This window comes from Somniosus microcephalus, chromosome 8, assembly GCF_052327205.1.
Source record: "Somniosus microcephalus isolate GS21.2 chromosome 8, FLI_Smic_1.0, whole genome shotgun sequence".
Taxonomy (NCBI): Eukaryota; Metazoa; Chordata; class Chondrichthyes; order Squaliformes; family Somniosidae; genus Somniosus; species Somniosus microcephalus.
In genome coordinates, this window is record NC_140994.1 from 61903252 (window position 1) to 61925017 (window position 21766).

General features: G+C 42.8%; 1 protein-coding gene across 1 annotated transcript in view; it reads right to left on the reverse strand.

The window, feature by feature from the left end:
- Nucleotides 1-21766, reverse strand: part of LOC147113559 (myoferlin-like) — a 246066-nt gene that overhangs the window by 142836 nt on the left and 81464 nt on the right. Inside the window, exons 17-25 of the mRNA XM_085996135.1 lie at nucleotides 20673-20711; nucleotides 20277-20312; nucleotides 15477-15601; nucleotides 12589-12702; nucleotides 9953-10130; nucleotides 6824-6948; nucleotides 5592-5698; nucleotides 4140-4332; nucleotides 1208-1363 (exon numbers count right to left, since the gene is read on the reverse strand). Coding sequence (XP_085852261.1) covers nucleotides 1208-1363; nucleotides 4140-4332; nucleotides 5592-5698; nucleotides 6824-6948; nucleotides 9953-10130; nucleotides 12589-12702; nucleotides 15477-15601; nucleotides 20277-20312; nucleotides 20673-20711 — 1073 coding nt within the window. The remainder of the gene's footprint in view (nucleotides 1-1207; nucleotides 1364-4139; nucleotides 4333-5591; nucleotides 5699-6823; nucleotides 6949-9952; nucleotides 10131-12588; nucleotides 12703-15476; nucleotides 15602-20276; nucleotides 20313-20672; nucleotides 20712-21766) is intronic.

Sequence of the window (21766 nt, forward strand, 5' to 3'; positions counted from 1 at the left end):
TGGGTGGCAGTGGGGCACTACATTTGGTGGCAGAATCCCTTAGCTTAGGCCAGGATTTGGGGAGGGGGTGGGGAAGACAGAAAACTAAAGAAACATAATTTGGACAATGTTACTGCCCACAAAATTTATCCAGTAACTCTTGCTGGAAAATCTTCATGTATGCAAGTTGGGCAAAGACAGGATGAACTTGGTGGTGACGTCCCCCACTGTCACTAACCTGCAGATACTCCTTATCCAACCTCAAGGAGCAGCCACTTGGTTCAGAGGCTGTCAGGTGCCTGTGGAATAGGGCCCAGTGCAAGTCATTGTCGTCAGGGGAAATAAAAAGGTGTCAATGGAACTGGGCCCATTATAATCACTCACCTGGAATTTCCAACCACTTCTCCCAATCTCTTAACAGAACGTCAGCTGGAGATTGACAGAACCTCTAGAAAAACAGCACAAGTGATCGTTTGCACTGTTTCAACAGGGTTTCCACTGCAATTACGGCGAGAGAACTTTGCGGAAATTCTAACCCATCGGCTTCAGGTGGCAAAGTACAAGAGGAGCAATTTTGAGGGATCTATACAGAAAACAGCTAGAATATTTTGGCCTTGATAATAAATTGTTGGCTTTTGTAAAAACAGCCCAATCACTGAATGAGGTTATAACGATCAAAAACTAAATAGCATTTGGGTTCCAACAGTTGCTAAGTGACCAGTTTTAACAAGTTTCTTCAGTACCATTTAGTAACTGGTTGGAACAGATACTGAATTAATAATGAATTGTCTCCTCATTGGCAAAACAATGTGCAATTTAGCACAGAAGAAACCCAAATTGTTAAAATTGATTTGGTTGTTAAACAAGTTACTTGAATATATTTCTCAAAACCAAATTAACAAGCACCAGACAATACAAGGCTTAATCCAGCTGTGCAGTTTAAACATGTGTACAATGAACTACAACAAGAGCAACAATAGAGAGTTAGAAAATAAGTAAAACAGTATCCCAGGTAGCAAGACCAAAAAAGCCAATGAGAATATTTTTGTGCCTAATATGGCAAGATGTATTATCCATACAGGGCAAATCTCGAACACACACGATACCATAATATTAATTTATGTAAGGCTTTGCAAAACAAAAGCCAAATAAATGAGTTCTGCATTCTTTAAGTGAAGAGTATTAAATAAACAGAGTTATTAATGCCAAGTGCCAGACTCAAATCTACCTTCAGAAATATGGTCTGTGTCTTTCCACAGTATCTGCCACAGGCTTCTTCGCTGGTAGTTGAGTAAAGCACCTCATGAGCCGGGATTCGTGCATATGCAACTCGTTTCTCATCGCATATCATCCAGATGATCACGTCAGGCATGCTATTTTGTGGCTGTTAAGGCAAAAAAAAAAGCTTTGCCATGGTAATAGGCTCTTTCCAACTAAGCCAAGTATAGAAGTTAATCTAGCAAATTCAGCCTCCCCTGGTGGGTTAGTGGATGAATACACTTCATAGTCTAGGAGAATCTGTACTGAACGAAGCAGCTCCCCAGTTCAAACCCTGGCCTGTGCGGAGTTAGCACTCAGCTAGGGCAGAGATTGGTCTTCGACAATTGCCCAGAGTTACTTGGATTAAGGGCAGGAAGAAAATGAAATCAGCAAAGTGCGTGCATATGGATGCTAGATGCGCGGCTATGATACATCCTGGCAGTCAAATAATCAGCTTATACTCTAAGCTCATGCATGAAGAATGACCATTTGGAGAATTGCCAGCAGCTGTGAAACTATTCAGAATGAGGGGGGGGGGGTAAAAAAGACAAAAATGGGTGAATGCCAACTATTATACCACACATGTAATGACTCATTACTTGTGACTTTAATCTTGCATACAAGATCAAAATTCTATTCAAACAGTATCCATTGTATTCAGATTACTTCCAATCTCTAAGGGTACAGTTACACTACAATATATCTGTAGGATTCACAAAATTCCAGGACCCCCTACTCAATGGACATGTGTCTGGAATTTAAAAAAAGGGACTGTGTTGGACCTTTTGGAGGAGAAATATCTCACTATTAGGTGCCTTTGGACTAAACTAGGGCCTATTGGATTGAGTTTGGACATTTTAAATTGTATGCTGGGTCTGCACAGGAAAATGGGATCCTTATAGGGCTGCTAACCCACCTGGGAGGCAGACTGGCCCCCAGGGAGACATTAGCAGTCTAACAAAAGCCCACTTACCAGGGACCCAGATACATACATATTTTAATAGTTCTTAAAACAGCTATACAGAAAAACCCTGGCATCAGCAAAACACAATGGACAGTATCAAGGCCTGATTACATTCTAACAGCACCATTCAAAAACCTCATCAACACCTTTGGGAATTTTGTATCATGCTAATGCTCAATCAGCCCACCAAAATTCTCAAAGGGATCACATCAGAGTTGATCAGCCTGCCAAAAATCACACAAAAGGGAGTCATCTAAAATCAATTGTGCACCCGAGGTTTTGGCACAAAAGTTTAAGCAGCCTCTCAGGGGGCTTGCTAGTAGCTAAAGAGACCTCAACAGACAGGCTGAAGAGAGCGCCGGCGGGCAGCAGCAGCAGCACACCGGAGCAGAAGAAACGTACCAGAGAACACGCTGGAAAAGCACTTGGACTCTGGGCTCTTTGACTCTGGCTTTGAAACATCTAACTTGCCACACGAGGTTACAGCAACGCAACAAGAAAACCTAACAAGAAGCCTGGGAGTCACTGAAAGATCAATCATCCAGCGCTGACTCTAGGAAAAACTTGTTTATCAAAACGTCGACTAGTGCTAATACCGAAGGCACCACAACCAGCCAAGGAGTCCACAAGATTGAGAGAGAAAGCGGTGTGCAACTGGTCTAAACTGTGGAGAAATCCTTTGGTGAGCATAGTCCCTGTAACTTCAGAGCCTAACTTAGTGTAGTGGTGGGAGGTGGTTTTATTTTGTTTTGGTTTTTTTTTCCCCCCCCTTCACTGCATAACCTCTGTACCCGTTGCATATCCGTTTTTGTTTAGTTAATTAGTGTGGTGTGCGATTTCTAAATAAAATATTTGTTCTTGCACCAAACAGTTGTCTGCCCATATCCATCACATCCCCTAAATAATTCCAAGCCCCAGAACCAGGGAGTGGGATGATTCGAACCGTCAAGTTCAATTTAAAAGGCCGACAAACCCACCACCCCCTACATATCTGGGAGTACAAGTACACCACAATAGTAGGTGAAGCAGTTTCACTGCACACCAACATTATAGTAACGGAAATCCAGAGTCAGGATTTAACCTGGGGTGAAATGGAGCAAGACAGCTCCAACACTAAATTGCTTCACAGCAACATTACTGTTACAGTATAAATGCACCTTGCAATAAGAAAAATGCACAGGAGAGACTATGAAATGTGAAGAGCAGGATAAGAGTTTGCCCCCAATGTATTTTTTATTTTCTATTCAACACTGAAACAACTCAACTGCAAAGACTAGTGTTCAAAATCTAAAGATTATGGATTTTGAATGTCATCGATCTAATGTTAAGGTGCCTTCACAGTACAGCAAATTTTTAGAAAAGTTTATACAAGGCAATTTAAATTTTATTAAAAATGTATCAAATGCTATAAAATGTTAGTTTTAGCTCTACCTCACCAGCCCCTCTTGACTCCTCCATTACCTTGGATTTGTCACAGCTTGTCTGACATCCAGTACTGGAAACACAGCAACTTCCTTCAATTTTGGCCTCCTGCGAATCCCCAATTTTAATCACTCCACCAGTGTCGGCCGTGCCTTCAGCTGCCTGGGCCCCAAGCTCTAGAATTCCCTCCCTAAACACCTCTCTCCTCCTTTAAGACGCTCCTTAAAACCTACCTCTTTGATCAAGCTTTGAGTCACCTGTCCTTATATGGCTCAGTATCAAATTTTGTTTGATAACACTCCTGTGAAGCACCTTGGGATGTTTAACCATGTTAAAAGGTGCTATATAAATGACAGCCATTTTAAAATACTGTTATGTTAGAGGAAACTAAGTATAGATATTGCCCCCAAAAAATCAAAGCTCCTTTTAAATGATTGGACTAAAATGAACACTCATGCAGATAGGTAGATGGAAGAGAATACTAAGTTTAGCCATTGCAAGTTTGACCACTAACCTCTTCAGCCAATGACTGAAGTCTGTCTAGCCAGTCTTCAATATCAACGATTGTCTCTTTCAGATCCTCTGCCTCCATCCGCATGCGTTTTGCCGAGTCAAGAATACCTTCCAGAGTGTTTTTACGAAGCTTTAGGATTTGCAGATCAAGCTGTGTTACGTTAGGTTTACCTTCGATCTTCAGCAGAGGTTGGCTGAAATCAGAAGGCAGATTCAAGGACAAGACTTGCAGCAGAGGGATCACCAACCTCAACCAACTAACTGGTTTGCTAAAAATTAACTGAATTAAAAAAAGTGAGGAGGGAATAGCTAGTACTCAATGCTTGAATAGAGAATGAAGAATGCAGTGAAAACAGAAGGTAACAATCCTGTTGCAGGTCTATGACTTGTTCAATAACTTCAACCAGATCTTTCATTAGCAGCTAAACCAAAGAAATCTATTTGAGAGTTAATAAACTATATAGCACTCCCATGAACAATATCAACCAAGGTGTCTGAAGCATAACAATGGGCTCTGGAAAACTTTAACCTTGATTTTTGGTACTGCAGAATAGAATTTCTCCAAGTCTTTCTATACTCCCAACAAGTACAAGAGTCAACTTTTAGAGATGTCTGCGCTGATATTTTCAACTGCTTATCCCAGCAGATCATTTAAACGACTGCAATCTAATTTATTAATGCACACTGTGAACCATAACACTTAATCTACTGGTGCTGTAAATATTAAAGCGGCATAGATGATTTGGGGGGGGGGGGGGGAAAAAGTGAAAACAGGTTTATAAAAAGTTTTGCTGTTCAACCAGCCACAAGATGGGACATTTCATCTCAGGATACTTGCTAGAATGTCTCCTGTTGGAGGATAACATTTACAGCAGCTATGGAGAAACTTGTAACCAGCTGCATTCCAGCTACCCAGTAGTTGTTTTTTTTTGTTTTTTTTAATTCTCAGGTTGGGAAACACCAGCAAGGCTGTATTTATATAGTTACATTCTCATCCCCTTCTTAATTCATAGCAATTGTTTAGGCAACTGAATGGCTTCAGGGAGGTCATCAAGAGTTAACCATGTAGCATTGGACTAGGCCGTTAGTGGACCAGTTGGGGTTTGTTTATATGGGGGGGAAAAAAACACAATCTAGCAACTTTCACTGTCAATTTCTCTGGTGCCAGCCCATAACTTAACATATATTTAATTCAATTTCACAATTTACCACGGTTGGAGCTGAACACAATCTTTGGATTGCTAGTCTAGTACTATAGCCACTGCACTACCACATCCAATTGTGCTGGAGCAGCAATGATGGTGAAGTTTAACTCCTAAATATGCAAGGTATTACAAGGATCTGTCCATTCATACAATCCAGTTGTATCAATATCCCATCAGGAGACTGCACAGCTCTCTAAGCATCTCGTACAGGAAATAGTTTTACAATGCTGGGTACGATTTCTTTTTACCTGCAATCTTCTATGACTTGTTCAATAACTCTCAACCAGATCTCAGCCAGGCGTTCTTCACCAAATCTGGCCTGAATAGCACTCTTCAGCATCTTTAAGCTATCTTCCTGGAAGAAAGGATAAAGATTTTTTTTTATTTTTTATTAAATGGACTTCTATTTTTAGTCAACCACTGTAGGCAGAGTTGCAGTAAAGTGCTGGCTTTAAAATGCTGTGTTTATGTTGGTGAACTGCCTCCTGAAGCAATGCTTCAACAATGACCCCCAGTTTTACTGGAACGGTAACTGCTCCCTTTAAATTACAGGCAGTTGCTACTGCAGCTGGAGCAATTTTCAGACAACTCTGCATGTAAAAGTTCTCGTGTGCAGTTGTTTTAAAGTCAGAGAGAGAGAGCGCGAGAGAGAGGAGAACGCATTTCACTAGAGACAGTGCCTTCACCAATGGCGAGGGAAGGTCAGCACACAGTGACTGCAGATCCCCTTCACTGTCCTATGCAGAGCCAAGACCCCTTCAAATCATTCAACCTACTAGCAACTATCTTTTGGCCACCTTCACCTGACAGCAAACTGCTTTGAGGCAGCATTCCCATTGATGGTGCATGTGGTCTTCAGCAGGAGGAGCGCGGCTTGGTTTATATTTGCGGTTGGTTGCTGACTTTAGGGGTACCGTCAATGGGAAATTGAACATGAATGGGCGATAACGTATGCTGATCGGGTTATCACCCACTTGTGCGAAAATCCTTTTCTTACTTCAAATGAAAATAGAAGGGAGTCAAGTGAATATGTTGATGGCAGAGAGGATCACCATAATGGTCATTTTTTCAGCGATCTAGAAGGAAATGGATGGTTGTGTCCAGTCAAAATTGAAAGGACCAATAGAGCTGGCATGCCCTAATTGGTGAGCAGGACTGACAACTTTAAAAAACCAAGTACACAAGGTGAAAATAAAATCAGTTACTGTCAGTTGATCAGGGATGGCTGGAAATGTCACAAATTAAGAGATGCAGCATAGAACATCTGATGGTATTGTGATTTGGTTAGCCTTTACAGACATTGCAACTGAAAAAATAAAAGCAAGGCAATTTATTTGCAGCAGGAGGCAACTTTAGCTGGAAAAACCCACAAGGAACTTCTTGTCATTTATGCTACACAAAATGTATCAAGATGAAAAGGCTTCATGGTAAAAATCAGGGGAGGAGACGGGTGGAAAGAATAAAAAAGGGAAATGCTTACCACTCTGCGGATCATTTTTAGGATGATGTTCACCGAATCCAACCGATGACTAATATCTTCCCAGTAAGAGGTCAGCGTCACCACCGGTTTAGTGTTGGCCCATGGTAGAAAATAGTAATAGTTACCTGACAGAAATAAAGAGGATCGTGACTTAGCAGATAGAATGACGACCCCGCTCGTGTCTAGAGTGTTCCCTGCTGTCTTTATAGAAATTGCAGCACAGAAGGGAGCGATTCAGCCCACTGTGCCATTGCTGGCTATCTACTCTAATTACCTGCCCTTTTTCCTTTTACATTCTTCCTTACTGAATACTTGCCCTTTAAACAACATCTTAGCCTCAGTAACCACTTGTGGCAGATATAAAATCCAGACTGCTATTGGCTTTTTAGACCTGCACTCCCACCTTCAAAAATCTATGCATTTGAAGCCCAAGATCTCAACAGTCTTGCCATTTAGGGCAGGAGTGTGCAAGCTTTGGTCTTTGAGCCACATAGGGGTTTCAATGGAACCTTGGGGGCCAAATATAAAAAGTTTAAATCAAATGTTCCAATTTAGGAAATATCCATCAGTAAGAATAGTAAAACCTAAAAACAAAAAAAGGGTTTTCTTAACCTCCAGACCCACAAAATTTGAACAAACCAGGAAACAACATTGTGACCAGAGGCTGCAGATTGGACACCCCAGATTTGCTTCCTTTCACTATAGCTTTGCTCAGGATGTAACACCTCATTTCTTGAGGCACACCACTAGCCACATCCCCATCAATTGGAAATGCATCCTTGTACCCCCTACCCTCAGTTGTGTCCTTTAGCCATGCATACATTTTCGCCCCTCTGATGGGCATTGAATCCTTGCTGGGTTACGGCTCCACAGGATCACCTGTCCAGGTGTCATTATATGAGCCTTGATGGCCAGTGTCAGCAGACTAATGCTATACTCGCAGAAGGAATTACTGGATAGCATTTAGGAACAAGAATCCTGGTCAATTTTCCCCTTGGCCCATGGGTGCAGATGTCAATTACCCACCACCACTTAGAACCAGCTAGCAGTACGGATTGCGATCAAACAGAACAGCTAACCTAATGCAGCAATACACCATTTTGTACAGCCTCAACTGCTGGAAATAGATGATTACAAGATGCGCAACGTTCAACTATTGTTTTGATCTGGTTATCACAAATGAGGTGCTTGGTGCCAGAGGGCAGAGCCATGAAAAATCATTTGATAAGCTTGGGCTCTTCAGCCTTGAAAGGGGCTCAGTGGGGACCTTGTGGAGGTGTAGAAATTACTTAACTGAAATCGAGAAACTAAACCCAAAACAATATTTATAGACATGCCAGGGCCGCAGGACAATTGGGGGGCGGGGGGGGGGGGGGTCACAGGTTCAGGGCTGCGAAGGGCAGATAGCAGGAAGTATTTCCTTACACAGATGAAGAATGGCTGGAGCAGGTTGCCAAGAGGCTTGGAGGTCAGGACCCTGAACTTGAGAAAGTCAAATGCCATTATGGGCGTTGTGGAAGGATAAGACGAGATGGCCGAGGGGCCTTCAGCAGATCCTGCTACAAAATATTTGTGGGATTATAAAAGCATTATTGTAGTAAATTGGCAAGTGTTTCAAATGAACAAATTTCTTCAATTCAGTATTACTAGCTTATTTAGCATATTGACCAACTTGCCATTGACCAACTTGCCATAGAACAGGGAAATACATTTCAGCAAATGTATTTAAAAAAAAAAAAATCAATTAACCATTTTGGTAGCACTCACGTCGGAGTCAGAAGGCAATTCAAGTCCCACTCCAAAGGACTGGAGCACATAATGTAGGCTTATATTGCAGTGATGAGGGAGTGCTGCATGGTCAAAGGTGTTGCCTTTTGCAGATGTAAAGCCAAGGCCCGGTCTCTTCACGTGGCTGCAAAAGATCCTATGCTGCTATTTTGAAGAGAGTGGGGAATTGGAGTCATGGCCACCACTTGCTCCTCAATTAACACCTCCAAAAACAGATGAAGTCATTTATCTCAAAGCTGTCTTCAGGAGTTTGCTGTGAACAATTTGGCTGCTACGTTTGCCCATAAAACAGTGGACTACACTTGAAAAGCAATTAATTTGCTGTGAAGAGCTTTGGAACTTCTGGCACTATACAACTGAAAGTTCTTTCTATTAAGCAATGTGCTTCTGGTCGGATATGTGACTGATCACCTTAAATTGTTCTCAGCAATAGCGACAGACTAAATTAATAGCGCTTCATCCAAGTACTTCAAAAAAAATCACTCATGCGATGTGGGAGTCACTGGCAAGGCCAGCATTTATTGCCCATCCCCAATTGCCCTCAAGGAGGGTGTCTGCTTGAACCTCAGCAGTCTGTGTGGTGAAGGTACTCATACAAAGCAACTTTTTCATTTATTCATCCTTGGGATATTGGCATCGCTGGCAAGGCCAGCATTTATCGCCCATCCTAATTGCCGTTAAGGTTGTGGTGGGCCTTCTTGAACTGCTGCAGTCCATGTGGTGAGGACACTCAATGCTATGGCGGTAGGGAGTTCCAGGATTTTGACCCAGAGACAATGAAGGAACGGCGATGCACGTCTAAGTCAGAATAGTGCGTGACATGGAGAGGAATTTGAAGGTGATGGTGTACCCATACGCCTGCTGCCCTTGTCCTTCTAGGTGGTGGAGGTGCTGCTGAAGCAGCCTTGGCAACTTGCTGCAGCGCATCCTGTAGATAGTACACACTGCAGCCACGGTACGCTGGTGGTGAAGAGAGTGGATGGTTAAGCTGGTGGATGGGGTGCCGATCAAGTAGACTGCTTTATCGGCACTACACAGCTCAAAATGTTCTACATATACAACCTGAAGTTTGGAAGGACACAATCCATTAATGTACTGCTGGGTACTTTTGCACACTTCAAGGTGATCAAAGTACAAAAATTTAGTGTGGCCATTATGCTTAACAAACATCATAATGAGAGAAGACAACGCTTTGCTATAAAATAATTATGGTTCGAAATTAGTTTGCAAAGAATACACATCTTTGCTTAAAAAAAAAAAATTCATTTGAAGATTAGCACGGATGTGTTTTATAATGGAAATTAGTCTCAACTGCCATGGATTCACAGTACTGATACTCACCATCAAACACTGCTCGACTGTATTGAGTAGTAGAAGCTAAAGGCCTGCATGTTTTGTCAAATTTGTTGCCATAATTGCCAATGCTGACTTCAAACTGGATGGCGTCTCCAATTTCTCGCTGCATTGTTGCTGCATAAAAAACAGCAGAAAGACTATACTTGCGCCGGCGTTGATATTTCTGGAATAGGAACAGGAGGATTTGGATTAACTTCACCCAAGACCCACAAATAATTTAAAACTTCTGAAAAAGATAGTATAAATGATGAAATGCAGTATCACTTACAAAACCCACATCTATTATTCAAATGGGTGTCTCCAGCCCCAAAAATATAGCAGCCCCTACCCCAGTTTGCCACCAAATTGTGCAGCAGTGGGACAAAAACAGGAAGCTTTAATAGTTTTGTATGTCTGTTACGTGGATTCAGCTGCAGCATGACTGCAAGGAGTTTTGATTTCTGGATTATATATTCCAAGTTGTCATCATGTTATTGAATGATGCGTTCTATGGTGAACCTACACATGCACCCTAAAAGGCAAAATCTTTCTTCACAAGGCCAGCGAAATTGTCCTGCAAGATAGCCACGAAATTATAGCAATTTTCTCCCCCACTAGATTAAACCACCAGCTTTGCATTTCCTTAACCTTGTAGTAATAATCAAGTAAGGAAATTGAGAGAGCACACTCATTTTGCACAGACTCCAACTTATCAGGGCTAAATTAGGAGGATTATAAATGGGAGTAAAAGGAGAAAACCAGTTTCTGAACAGGATAATGGAGTGTTACATGACTTAAATGATTAAGGAACCTACACAGAGGTTTGGGGGGGGGGGGGGGGTGGTGGTGAAGAGGCAGCCGTGAAAGAGAAAGGTGGAGAGAAGGAAGCTATATTAGACTGGTTGTACGATATTCAGGCAATACTTGAGCAGGTTACCTTGGAAATAGTGATCACAATATGAAGTATAATGTCAGACTTGCACTATTGAAAGAGAGGAGTCGCACATCAACCATCAATTTTGCTAAAGTGGATTTTGATGGAATGAGGGGACTGGGATGAAAAGATAAATGGATCACTTTCAAGAATACACTATTGTCAACACCACTTGGAAAGCAGTAGAGAAAAAAACACAACGTGGGCATCAAGGCAAGTACTGCAAGGACAAAAAAGCCTTCCTCAAGTACAAGAAGTCATGCACAGACCAGAGAACAAGGATGAGGTTAGGTTCCATCACATGCAGGTGGTTAGTGTAACTGCCCGAAGCTGGAAAAAATCTGCATTTGTGGATTTATATTGGACTAGCTGGAGTGCCCGGCGGTGCCAAGGGTTTTTTGAGGGCATGTTGTTGTGGGAGAAGGGGGGGGGGGGGGGGGGGGGGGGAGGGGAAAGAGGGAGAAGAAAAAAAAAAAAGGAACAAAAAAAAGAGCGAGCGAGCACTGGATTGAGTTCGGGATTAGCCTGGAGAGGAGGGGGGGGGGGAAGGAGCGCCTCAGGCCTGGCCTGATCGACCCCTGCGAAGGAAGGAAAGAAGAAGGCGAGCTCTCCCTCCCTGTCCCACCCCCTCACTCTTTCCCTCCCCCTTTCTCCTCTCCCTCCACCTCCGCGGATCAGTGCCTCAGGGCCGGTGCGCGGCCTAGCACGTGAGGCCCGGCTGGACTCACGTTAGCTCTCTCCCTCCCTCCCTCGCTCCTCTCCTCTGTGGATCAGCGCCTCAGCCGGCCGGTGCACAACCTAGTGCGTGAGGCCTGGCCGGACTCTCCCTCCCTCCCCCTCCGCGGATCAGCGCCTCAGAGCCGGCCGGAGCACGACCTAGCGCGTGAGGCCCGGCGGGACTCACCTTAGCTCATGTCGCGCTCCGGGCCGACGTTGACGCGCACACTGACTCCCACCTCACCCACTTTTACTAAGATGGCGGCGATGGCTACCCTCGGCACAGTCCCGCACCGCCAGCCTTTACCAAGATGGCGGCGATCGCGGGGCGGGACGGGCGGTGCCTAGCTCGGGCGTGGCTGGCGAGGAGAGGTCGAGGCTTCGAGGCCGGAGGCCTGCAGGCAGCTCATCCACCGCCGAGGGGGGTTTTTGAGGGGGGGGGGGGAAAGCCCGAGTCCCCTTTGGAAAAGGATTTTTTTCCCCTTTAAAACCAATTTTTTTTTTTGCTGCAAATCTATATTTCAAAAGAAACACGCAGAAAGTGGGAAAAAGAAATGAAGTTAGGAATCAAGATGGTGGCCACTCAAAGTCAGAAGGATTAGGCCCGCCCACACATGCAATGTGACGCAGCGATTGGTCAACCATCAGGTCACTCAACGCTATCCCTGTAGGATGGCCCACCCCCACACGCAATGAACCTCCCCCCGGTGACGCACCGATTGGCATCAGGTTAATCACCTGTACGATTGGTCAACCATCACGTCACTCAACGCAAAGGAGCGGAATGTTGCCGTTTTTTGAACCTTTTTTGTATACGGTCCGAACAATTTGTCTGACCAAAAAGTAAATACGCCTGAGAGTCCCCTAATGATAAGCTTTCTTTTGATATAACATGTGTAGGTACGCTCTATAACTTTTGATTGGTTATTCTCTGCAAACCTGTGACTTTTTAAACAGTTAACTGAACACTTAAGCGTGCTGTACAACTGACCTGAACCACCAAAACATCATCGCTAGGTATGTCCTCCAACTTCTTCTCTGGATTACCATCAAGTTTGGTGATTAGTTCAACCAGTAGTCTACCACGATATGCAACTCCCTCACCCTAAAAGCAAAACATTTTTTATTAGCACCAGTTTAAAAAAACTCTTCAGCTTCAAATTCTAAGCAATCTAGAAATTCACAACCAAGTTGATTAGTATTATAAATTAATTTTTCCTCCATCTCCTGATCAACAGGATGATAGGCAGTCTGCTCTCTGGCCTCAGTCAGTATTTAGAGGAATTGTCAGTGGTTTCTGCTCGGACACCTGGAGTGCATCAAGGTTGCCTGCTTGTTGTAAGGCAATGCAGGCACTGATTCACGTTTCAAGGCTGCAGGCCGAGCAGTTTGATTATGTAGTTGCTGCAAGTAGTGATGCTTAAACTGTTCAGTGATTTGCAGCTGGATACAACATGGTTGAAAGAAACATCTGCGCCATCTCATCTATAACCAGTTACGTTCCTGATGCAGATCAGAACTTTCAAGTACCTCACTCAATACAAGTGCCTGACATATGTCTGGATTGGTTAGAAAGCTTCAACAGAATGCAGGAAAATTAGCAAAATGTGCTTGAAAGTCACCATCAGAATGCTCAAGTGTGGTTCCTGGTGATCAAAGTGCCAACAGATCCAATCTATGGCCACTTGAATCAAATTCACCTTCCCACCATAAATCAAACGAGTCACAGGCTGCATCCAGGATTTTAAAACTTTTATCGCTCCTGGCCTGAAGATGTTGATTTCTGCAGTGGTACAGCTCTGCAGGTGATAGTCATCTTGAGACGACACCATTGAAGCAGACAGGTCATGCCGTCAGCCTAGGGAGCATTTGCAAGCTGGTTGAGCCTGGGGGTGGGGCGTGGGCAAGAGGTGGTGAAGTCTTCAGACATACAGCCACACTTCCCACCCAGCATGGTGCACTGGACAATCAGGCCCAGGAACCCTGGCTGATTTCTCTTGCGAAGTCCAGGGTCCCAGAGGCCAACTGGATTAGAGAAGGAAAAGCCAACGATCTGACCAAGACCAGCTAAGTCAAAGACCGAGCCCCTTCTACCGTCGGACTCAGTTACAAGTTTCATTTACCAGCTGGGTTAACTCCGTAGTACTTATTCTTGCATTTCTAAATCAGCAAAACAGTAACTTTTGACCATCACTTAGCCATTTGTGGCATTGGGTAGAAATGCTCACGGCGGGGTCAAGGGAACAGGAGGTGGGTCTCGGACAAGATGAGCTCAGGAAAAAAAAAAAATAGGAGAAAAACAAACTCGAAAAAGACACAGGTTCATGGCTGGGTAAGGGACTAGCAGAGTGGCTTTGATCTTAGTGACAAAGAAGCCCATTACTTCCTCACACTTGGAAGAGTGTGAGGAGGGGCCAGGGGAGAGGAGTTTAAGGAGATGGTTGGTAGTGGGGAAGAGTTAGAGGGTTATCTTGGCTCTCCAGGCTGATCCTGGAGTAGTGGGCAGTTTTGGCAGAAGAAAGTGAGGCCAGATATTGCTCATTGTGGTCCAACCAGATTTGGTGAATGATGGCTAAACCAGCTGTATGTGTCAGATATGCTCAGGTCTGCAGCCCTTAAACTTGAGGGACTGAAGGTGATGCATACCAGGATGAATTGACAAGGATGGGAGAGTAAAGGTTTTGTTGGGGACAAGGGCATCAAAGGGTGGAATGGTTAAGCAGATCAGTGGCTGTGGTGAATGGAGGGCCAAAAGCATCCCTCGGCTCGGACTTATACTTGCGCTATTAAAATGTATTAAAAGAAACAGAAAATACAGAGCAGGTCTCAGTGGGGATAAAGTTCTAAAGAACGCAGGAAAAATTGCAACAAAACACCAAAAGAATGACTATTTCCTGCTGTGTGTGAAATTCTGGTTGCAACCTGGGATACAAGGAGCATTCAAGAGCTGGGGACATGGCCAGTTTTATGGGCAGAGATTAATCTGGGCCATAAAAGATAGAGGATACTTTGGTATATTGTAGTTACGCACGTAACTCACTTGCACTCAATTTCTGATCTTAAGATATGTAATTGGTTTGGGTCCAGATTACGAGGCCGGAATTTTAAGGAGAAAGGCAGGTGGGGGCTCCGAGGCGGTCGGGAAGCCAGGTTTCCCACAAGCCCTGCCGACTTTAACGAAGATAGTGGCCGGCCTCAGCATCATTGCTTGGGGGGGGGGGGGGGGGGGGGGTCCTGGTTGCAGGGGATTGGTTAGCTCGGGACCCTGGATCCAGGATCCCAAGTGTAAAGGCACTTGCTGTAACTGCTGGGTTTCACAAAGTGTAAAACCCATCCACATGCAGTTAAAAACAAAAAAAAAGGTTTAAAAAGTCTTCCATTCTTATTGTAATATTTAAATTGACATCTTGCTCCCTGGGAGCAAGTTGGTTGCCCGCCCGCGTTAAAACCAGAACTGGGTGGGTTGGAGGCAGGTTCCGGTCGAGAATCTGATTTTTAACAATTTAACTACATCCATGCTCCAAACCTACCTGTTTTTTTTTTTAGGTCAAAATCCCCCCCACCCCACCCGCCAAGCGTCTGTGCAAATATGAAGACAACGCCAGGCCTACCAGTACAACAACATTAACGGCATGTGACAATTAGCAAGGTTTGCTGCAAAAATATATCCCACATGGCTATTTTTTCCATTGCATTATTTCAATAAGACTGCCATCAATGATGCCAAACAATGTGTGTCGATACACTTTCATGGTCAACCACCTACCAATTGAACTCAGACACATGGCAATGATTTTCTTCGTACAAGGGATGAGATATATTTACATTTTGTGGCTAATTCGGATAGTGAGTACCAAACAGATGGTATTTCTAACTAACCTGCCCCTTGTTCAAGTCTTCATAAGGATCAGCAAAGCCCGTGAATTCCCTGGGGCTCCCATAAAAGTTTATATAACAAGGCCCAAAGGCTGGAAGAAATCCTACTTCTTTGTCTCCTGTTTCCCCTATCAAAACACAGAAGGTGATCAACAAAATATACATCACTGGTATTTTTAAAAACACAATCTCTAATAATTGGTTAGTAAGTTAGTTTGTAAGCATACGCAGAGGATGCATAATATGCGCTTGCAATTAAGGAGGTTGGTTTATCTCAAGAGGGCCAAAATAAGTTTTTCCTGTTTATCATTTGAAACGAGTATTGTGATGCATTAATAATTCCCTGCTACGGCAGTAAAGTTAAAGTTCTTTGAACAGAATGGTTTCTAGCCAGGAACTGTTGCTTTCATTTACCAGACTCACTTGGAGGCCCCACTGATTTGGGTTGGCTATTGTCGTTTGCCATTGTTGGGGCAGGTACAGGGTGGGAAGAGGAAAAGGAATATTCAGTTTTATTTAGTACTGGATGGAAAAATACTTCCCCAAAAAAGTCTGCAAATAATCTCTCGAATCAGGCAACAAACCCATTTATACTTCTTGCACAGTTATGCAATTGTGCAAGCAAATCTAGCCTGCTAATTGCATCATTTGCAGTTAATTGCATTTTATCAGTTCCCATCAGTGCACTTGGCAAGATGGTATTTTTCAGCCCCCACCAAGTAGGCCGAGAAGAGAAAATAAAAACCAGAAGCTGCAGAGTGAGAAGTCTTTTGTATAGTTGCTGTTGCTCCATGGCCAAGTGTCACTTCCACTGGAAAAGCATGGAATCACAGAAAGTCAATTGCTTGCTTTTTCCCTTTCAGCAGATGATGTATAAAAGGTCTGAGGCCCCAAGGAAAAAATCTGAAGCAAAATATTGAAACTTTAAAACCAAAAATGCTGCCATGAAATCATCTAACCAGAACCCAAGCATCCCGTTTCAAGTCAACATAAACCAAGTTTAACAGAAAGCATGTAGCTGTACTGAACTGGACAAGGACAGTTTTCAAAATCAAGAGACTTGTAATGCTACCACAGAATTCAGTAAACTACAAACCAGCATCAAGAGTTAGACACAATTTCTTTTAAATTCCTTTAATAAACTTTAAAAATCCAAATTAAGAGGAAATTGCATGTTGTCCAAACTCTTCCAGACATTAGGTCAAGTTGCATTTCAGAGTATTAAGAAAAAAGAGGCTCCACCAAGAGTCACAATAAAATTGTAGCTGTCCTTACCCAAGAATGCAAAGGACTATAGAACTGCTATAATTAGCACTTGTTGGCTATGCAGTATGTGCTGAATTCTACCTGGAAAGTGCATAGGGAAGAGGTAGTAAGTCATTGAGGTGCAAATCAGCATGGATCTGCTGCCAGTGAAAACTAAGAAAGGGGGAAGAGCAAGAATGTGGTGCAAAATAGGAGAAATGATGCAATCAGATGCACAAGAGACAAGAAGCCCACAGAACTGACAGATAGAGGAATGTGTTATGGCTGTTATAGCTTGGGGGGGGGGGGGGGGGGGAGAAAGAGAATGGGCAGATTTTCAGTATTTTCTAAACATCACTGGGAATCATCATTTAATGGTAACTCCAGGAAGGTATCCAAATGAACCCACAGGACCAAGAGTTATTCACAATGACAGAAAAATAGTTTGGGCAAACATACATAAATAGAAATTTCAGTACAAGGAGGCCAAATGTGCCTGTAAGTGCTATCTCCATATCAGAGTCATCTGCTGTAATCCCATGCCCTTGTTTTTCCCCTATATAAAAAGGGAACTTACAGCTCACGTCTGTTGGTTAAGATCAAACCAATAAAATACTGCTGAAATGTAAGATTTCGCAATAATTTACAGCTCTGAGGATTCATTTTTGATTAAAGAATCCCTGGGTGATGTGCCTTTTAAAAGATTCCAGGGATCAAAAATGGCCGTCAGACCACATGGCCGAAGGCACGTGCGTGCGTCTGAAGAAAGGTTCAATGGCAGTCAAATCTGTCAAAGGGGAGTTTCCCCCCCCGCCCTGCAGCAGGACAATCGATGCCTGTTTACAGAATGTTCTACAATGTTGACTCTAAGATCAAGTGCTTGAAACTGCCAGCATGAACAAAGGAACTTTGTTTGCTAAGCACTCAAGACTGTCAATCAATTGCGGTTCCAGATGACCACAGGACAATGCTTTGTTTACAAAGAAATTGAATGCTATTAACATTTGTTTGTAGATCAAGTGGACACATCCAAACTGATAAACCGTTTAAATGAATGGGAGAACACATTCAAACCCATTACTGGACAATGGGGCAGTTGGATCCCTTTTGTTTTAGCCTAGAAACATCCAGATCTAGGCAGGCCCCAAAAGGGGGTATAAAAGATAGCTTCCTAGAAGCTCTCTCTCTTTCTGGCCTCACCTCCGTGTCCCTCTACAGCGTGGGAGTCTGCCTGTAGAAGTGAAACACCAGCAGTTTACTTTTAAAACACTGGGGTGTTTTTCACTTCGGGGCAGTGAAGATCGAAGTTCGCAGGACACGGAGCAGGCATTTCCAGTGGTGAGCATATATTTTTCTGGCCTTCCACAAGGCAACTTAGAATAGGTATAGGGGTGGGAGTAAAGTGGGAATTTCATTAGAATTGTGATTTTAGTCAATTTCCTTCGTTGTGTCCGTTTCGCCTCCCCTATTTAAGCAAGACAGTGTTGCACCTAGCAGAGAAATGCTATAGTGAACATTGAATTCGGTATTTAAAACAGCATTAAAAAAGGAGTAGCTGTTTTAAAGTACTGTATGTAAAACTGTATTAAAAGGGGTGTTGCATCAAGCTGAAGTGCTGTGAACACGGTGTAGCTATTTTTTAAAAGTCTATATAAAGTACTGTATTTCAAATAAAGCAGAGTTGCACTGAGCAGGGAGCCCTCTAGTGGACACTAAGTGTACTGCGTTTAAGCAAGTGTTGTACCAGGCATAAGAGCCATATCGATTTTTCTTTCTTTTGTTTTCAATAAATACTGGTCTGTTTTGCACCCAAACCACGAGTCACATGGTTTTCTGTCTACATCGCCACCGAATAAGTCCGGAGGTCAGAATTCAGGAATAGGGGAGCGTTTCAAAACTGCAAGGGGGTCCCTGGAGCAGCTCACATGCTTCTGACTGGCCAGAGACAAATAACCCCAGCCCAGCTAGCGTGTGTGCTAATTCCTTACAGAAACTCCCTTCAATTGCTCAAACACTGGGCAGCACAGTTGTAGTTGGCATAGACCACCTCAGGCCTGTTCCCTTTGAGGGCACTAAAGGGTCATCAAAAAAGGTGCTAAAGTTGGGGAAAACTTATAAAATCAACTAACTTATGATGCACCACTCAAGTCTCACGTCTAAATGCAGTACAGTGCACACGTACAGAGGTGGGACTAGAGTAATGGACCCAGAGATAGGATAATAGACAGATGAAAATGAAAAATTCTAAACAAAATGGAGGAAAGAAAAATGATGAGGAAAGAAAACAATGTCCTTATACATGCCCAGGAAACATCACATTGACAATCATAATTCTTTGAAAAGATCAAATAGTAACCAGTAATTGTGTCTAATCTTAAGCAGTCACAAATGTATATTTTCTAGTCATGATTTAAGTTTGTTTCTGTGGAACAACAAGATTTTTAGCACAACAATGCAAAAAGCCGATTTGGTGTACAAGGTGCTTGCAAGCAATTCAAGTAGCTTTCAGCCAAAGCATGTAGGACCAATGTGCATTTTGGCAGCATAGTGGAATTCCACCCTGGATAATAGAGTGGCAGATAACAGTTTTCATAATTTAGTTTTGCTCAAATAATTGGGTAGGAAAAATGAAAAGTACAATACAAATTTTAAAAATTATATAATGTTATTCATCAAATGGCAAGAATAGTAAGCTGCTACTGTATATGATTGTATCTCGTACAAAACACTGTCCTATAAAAATTTCAGAAGATAATTGGGAAGCAGCTAAAGATCTATTTGAAACAACTATGTACTAGAATTACTGTGATGGACTTCAATTGGTCAGCGAGTATATGCACCTTGTGGTATCAAACCAAGCTGTACAAGCCAGGAAGGTCTCAAGTACAATCCAAGGCCTGCACTAAATTAACCAATCTCAGCTAGGAATCACAATTATCTTCAGTATCTTTGGGTCCAGAGTGGAAAAAAAAGCTAACTTGGCCAAGGATCCCACACCTGATTTCTACTCAGTAACTCCTGCTGGGAGCACATGTTTGTGGACAGGATCAGTTGGCACTGTACAGGTTCACCAAGGTACTGGAGGGCTGCCGACAACAAATAGCCATAACTCAGTTATGAGCCACTACATTCAGAAATGGAAGGGAAAGGAGAAAACTGGAAAGTAGTTTGAGGGCAGGCAGGTAAAAACAAATGTTGCCAGGTAGTTTTAGCAGTGCCAGTTTCCATCCCAATCTGGCACTCAAGTGGGATATATAAACAGAGTTTAAAATATTACCATTTAATGCACAGTTGGGTCTACATTGAAAAACTTGTATACCTAGTATTACAGGTTGCAGAGCCTATAAAAAAGCAAAAAGATTGCCAAGCCAGCCAAGAAGCTCAAGTCCAATAGCCATCACGTGTGAAAACATCCATTGCCAAAAGTCTCTGCATTATTGTATAATTTTTAAAGTCAAATTCACCCAGTCAGTAATACATCAACTTTATCCTTCCCCAGCCCACATGAAATCCCCCTTTTGGTAATGGAGGTTCAAAGATTAGACCAAGAAATAAAACCTTCATTTGCTGGAGAAGCCCCAATTCCCTCATCATCTGGATTGTAGGGAAACAAAAATAAGTTAGAACATTACAAAAAGTTAAATGTCATCAACCAGTCACTGAATGTTTTAGGTACTGCATACAACCAGCTTCACAATTCACTTATACTACATCACCATGGAGCACCAACGTACAGCACCACTGTGTAATTAATTGCCAGGCTAGATTCTCATTCCTCTTCCATATTGTGCTGTGGGTAGGTATCAAGTGAAACCATGCACCTTGTGAAGTTGGGGAGTGGGGGTGGGGGGGGGGGGGGGGGGGTGGGGGTGGGGAAGTGATGGTCATTTGCAGGCTGCTGTTGCACACCCCCATACCATCAGCTCGAGAGGCGGTAGTCTGGAATTAAGTTACCTGGTGTACACGCCACAGGCCTGCAGCTTCTGAGGGAGTCTAGAAAGAGATGATGCCGTTTAGAAAACAGATGTCCTGCCTATACTTCTTCCAGTAACCAGCTAACAAAAACCATAGGTGGTGCTTGGTTTCAGGGGGTGGAGATGCAAATTTGATGCTAGAGTAAAAAATATCCTGAATGCCAGAAAATTCTATTAATTTGGCAACAGTTACTCCATACACTTCAAAATGGATGCTACTAAACAAAGGCTCATTAGTATGACTAGGTACCTTACCCTTGAAGTTGAAGGTGCTGTAATGGCTAAAATAAAAATGCAACATGTTTACAATGCTTTATATATTAGTTAACAAGATAATGTATCAGTTGGAAAGTAAAAATGCAAGTTTAACCATAGACACCATATTGTAAAATAATACAATTTTTTGAAGGGGTGCTCTACAGTAACTTTTTTTCTGTACAACAATTTGTTGCTAAACCTTAGGCAAAAGCAAATCTTCTGATCTTTCCATTTAAATAGCAGGCCATAAACAAAAGCCTGTATTATGGGAGCATTGACCAGTCCATCAGCAGGTCATCATACAGTGTTTGATGGCAAGGTACTAACAAGACTACCAAGCTTTGCAAAGTACATTATTTCTTTTAAAAAAAAGAAAAAAGTTTTGGAAAGGTTGCTTGATGGAGGTACATTGGAAAAATAAATCTGCATCACAATGTCTGGACAACTTAATGGTCTTAAAGAGCAGCATGTGAAATGCTCCATTCCTCATTTTCTTCTAAAACCAGTAAGAAAGTGGAGTTTTATGAAGTACAGAATTCTTGCAAACATGGTGGATCATTGGGCCTGAAGGAATGCCTGCAGTCCTGCACTTCATTTATTATGCAAGACAGATTTCAAATGCAGCTCGAGGCATTTATGAATTACCTCCTGTTAACAATACTACAGTTGTAGAAATGAAATGGCTTTTTCAAACCAAGGGGAGGAGGAGGAGAGAAGAGGGCTGGAAAAAAAAAAAAAAAAGGAGGAACTGAAGCCATCACAGCCTACTTGTTACTCCTCCAGTATATTATTCCCCTTTTTACTCAGTATTAAGTG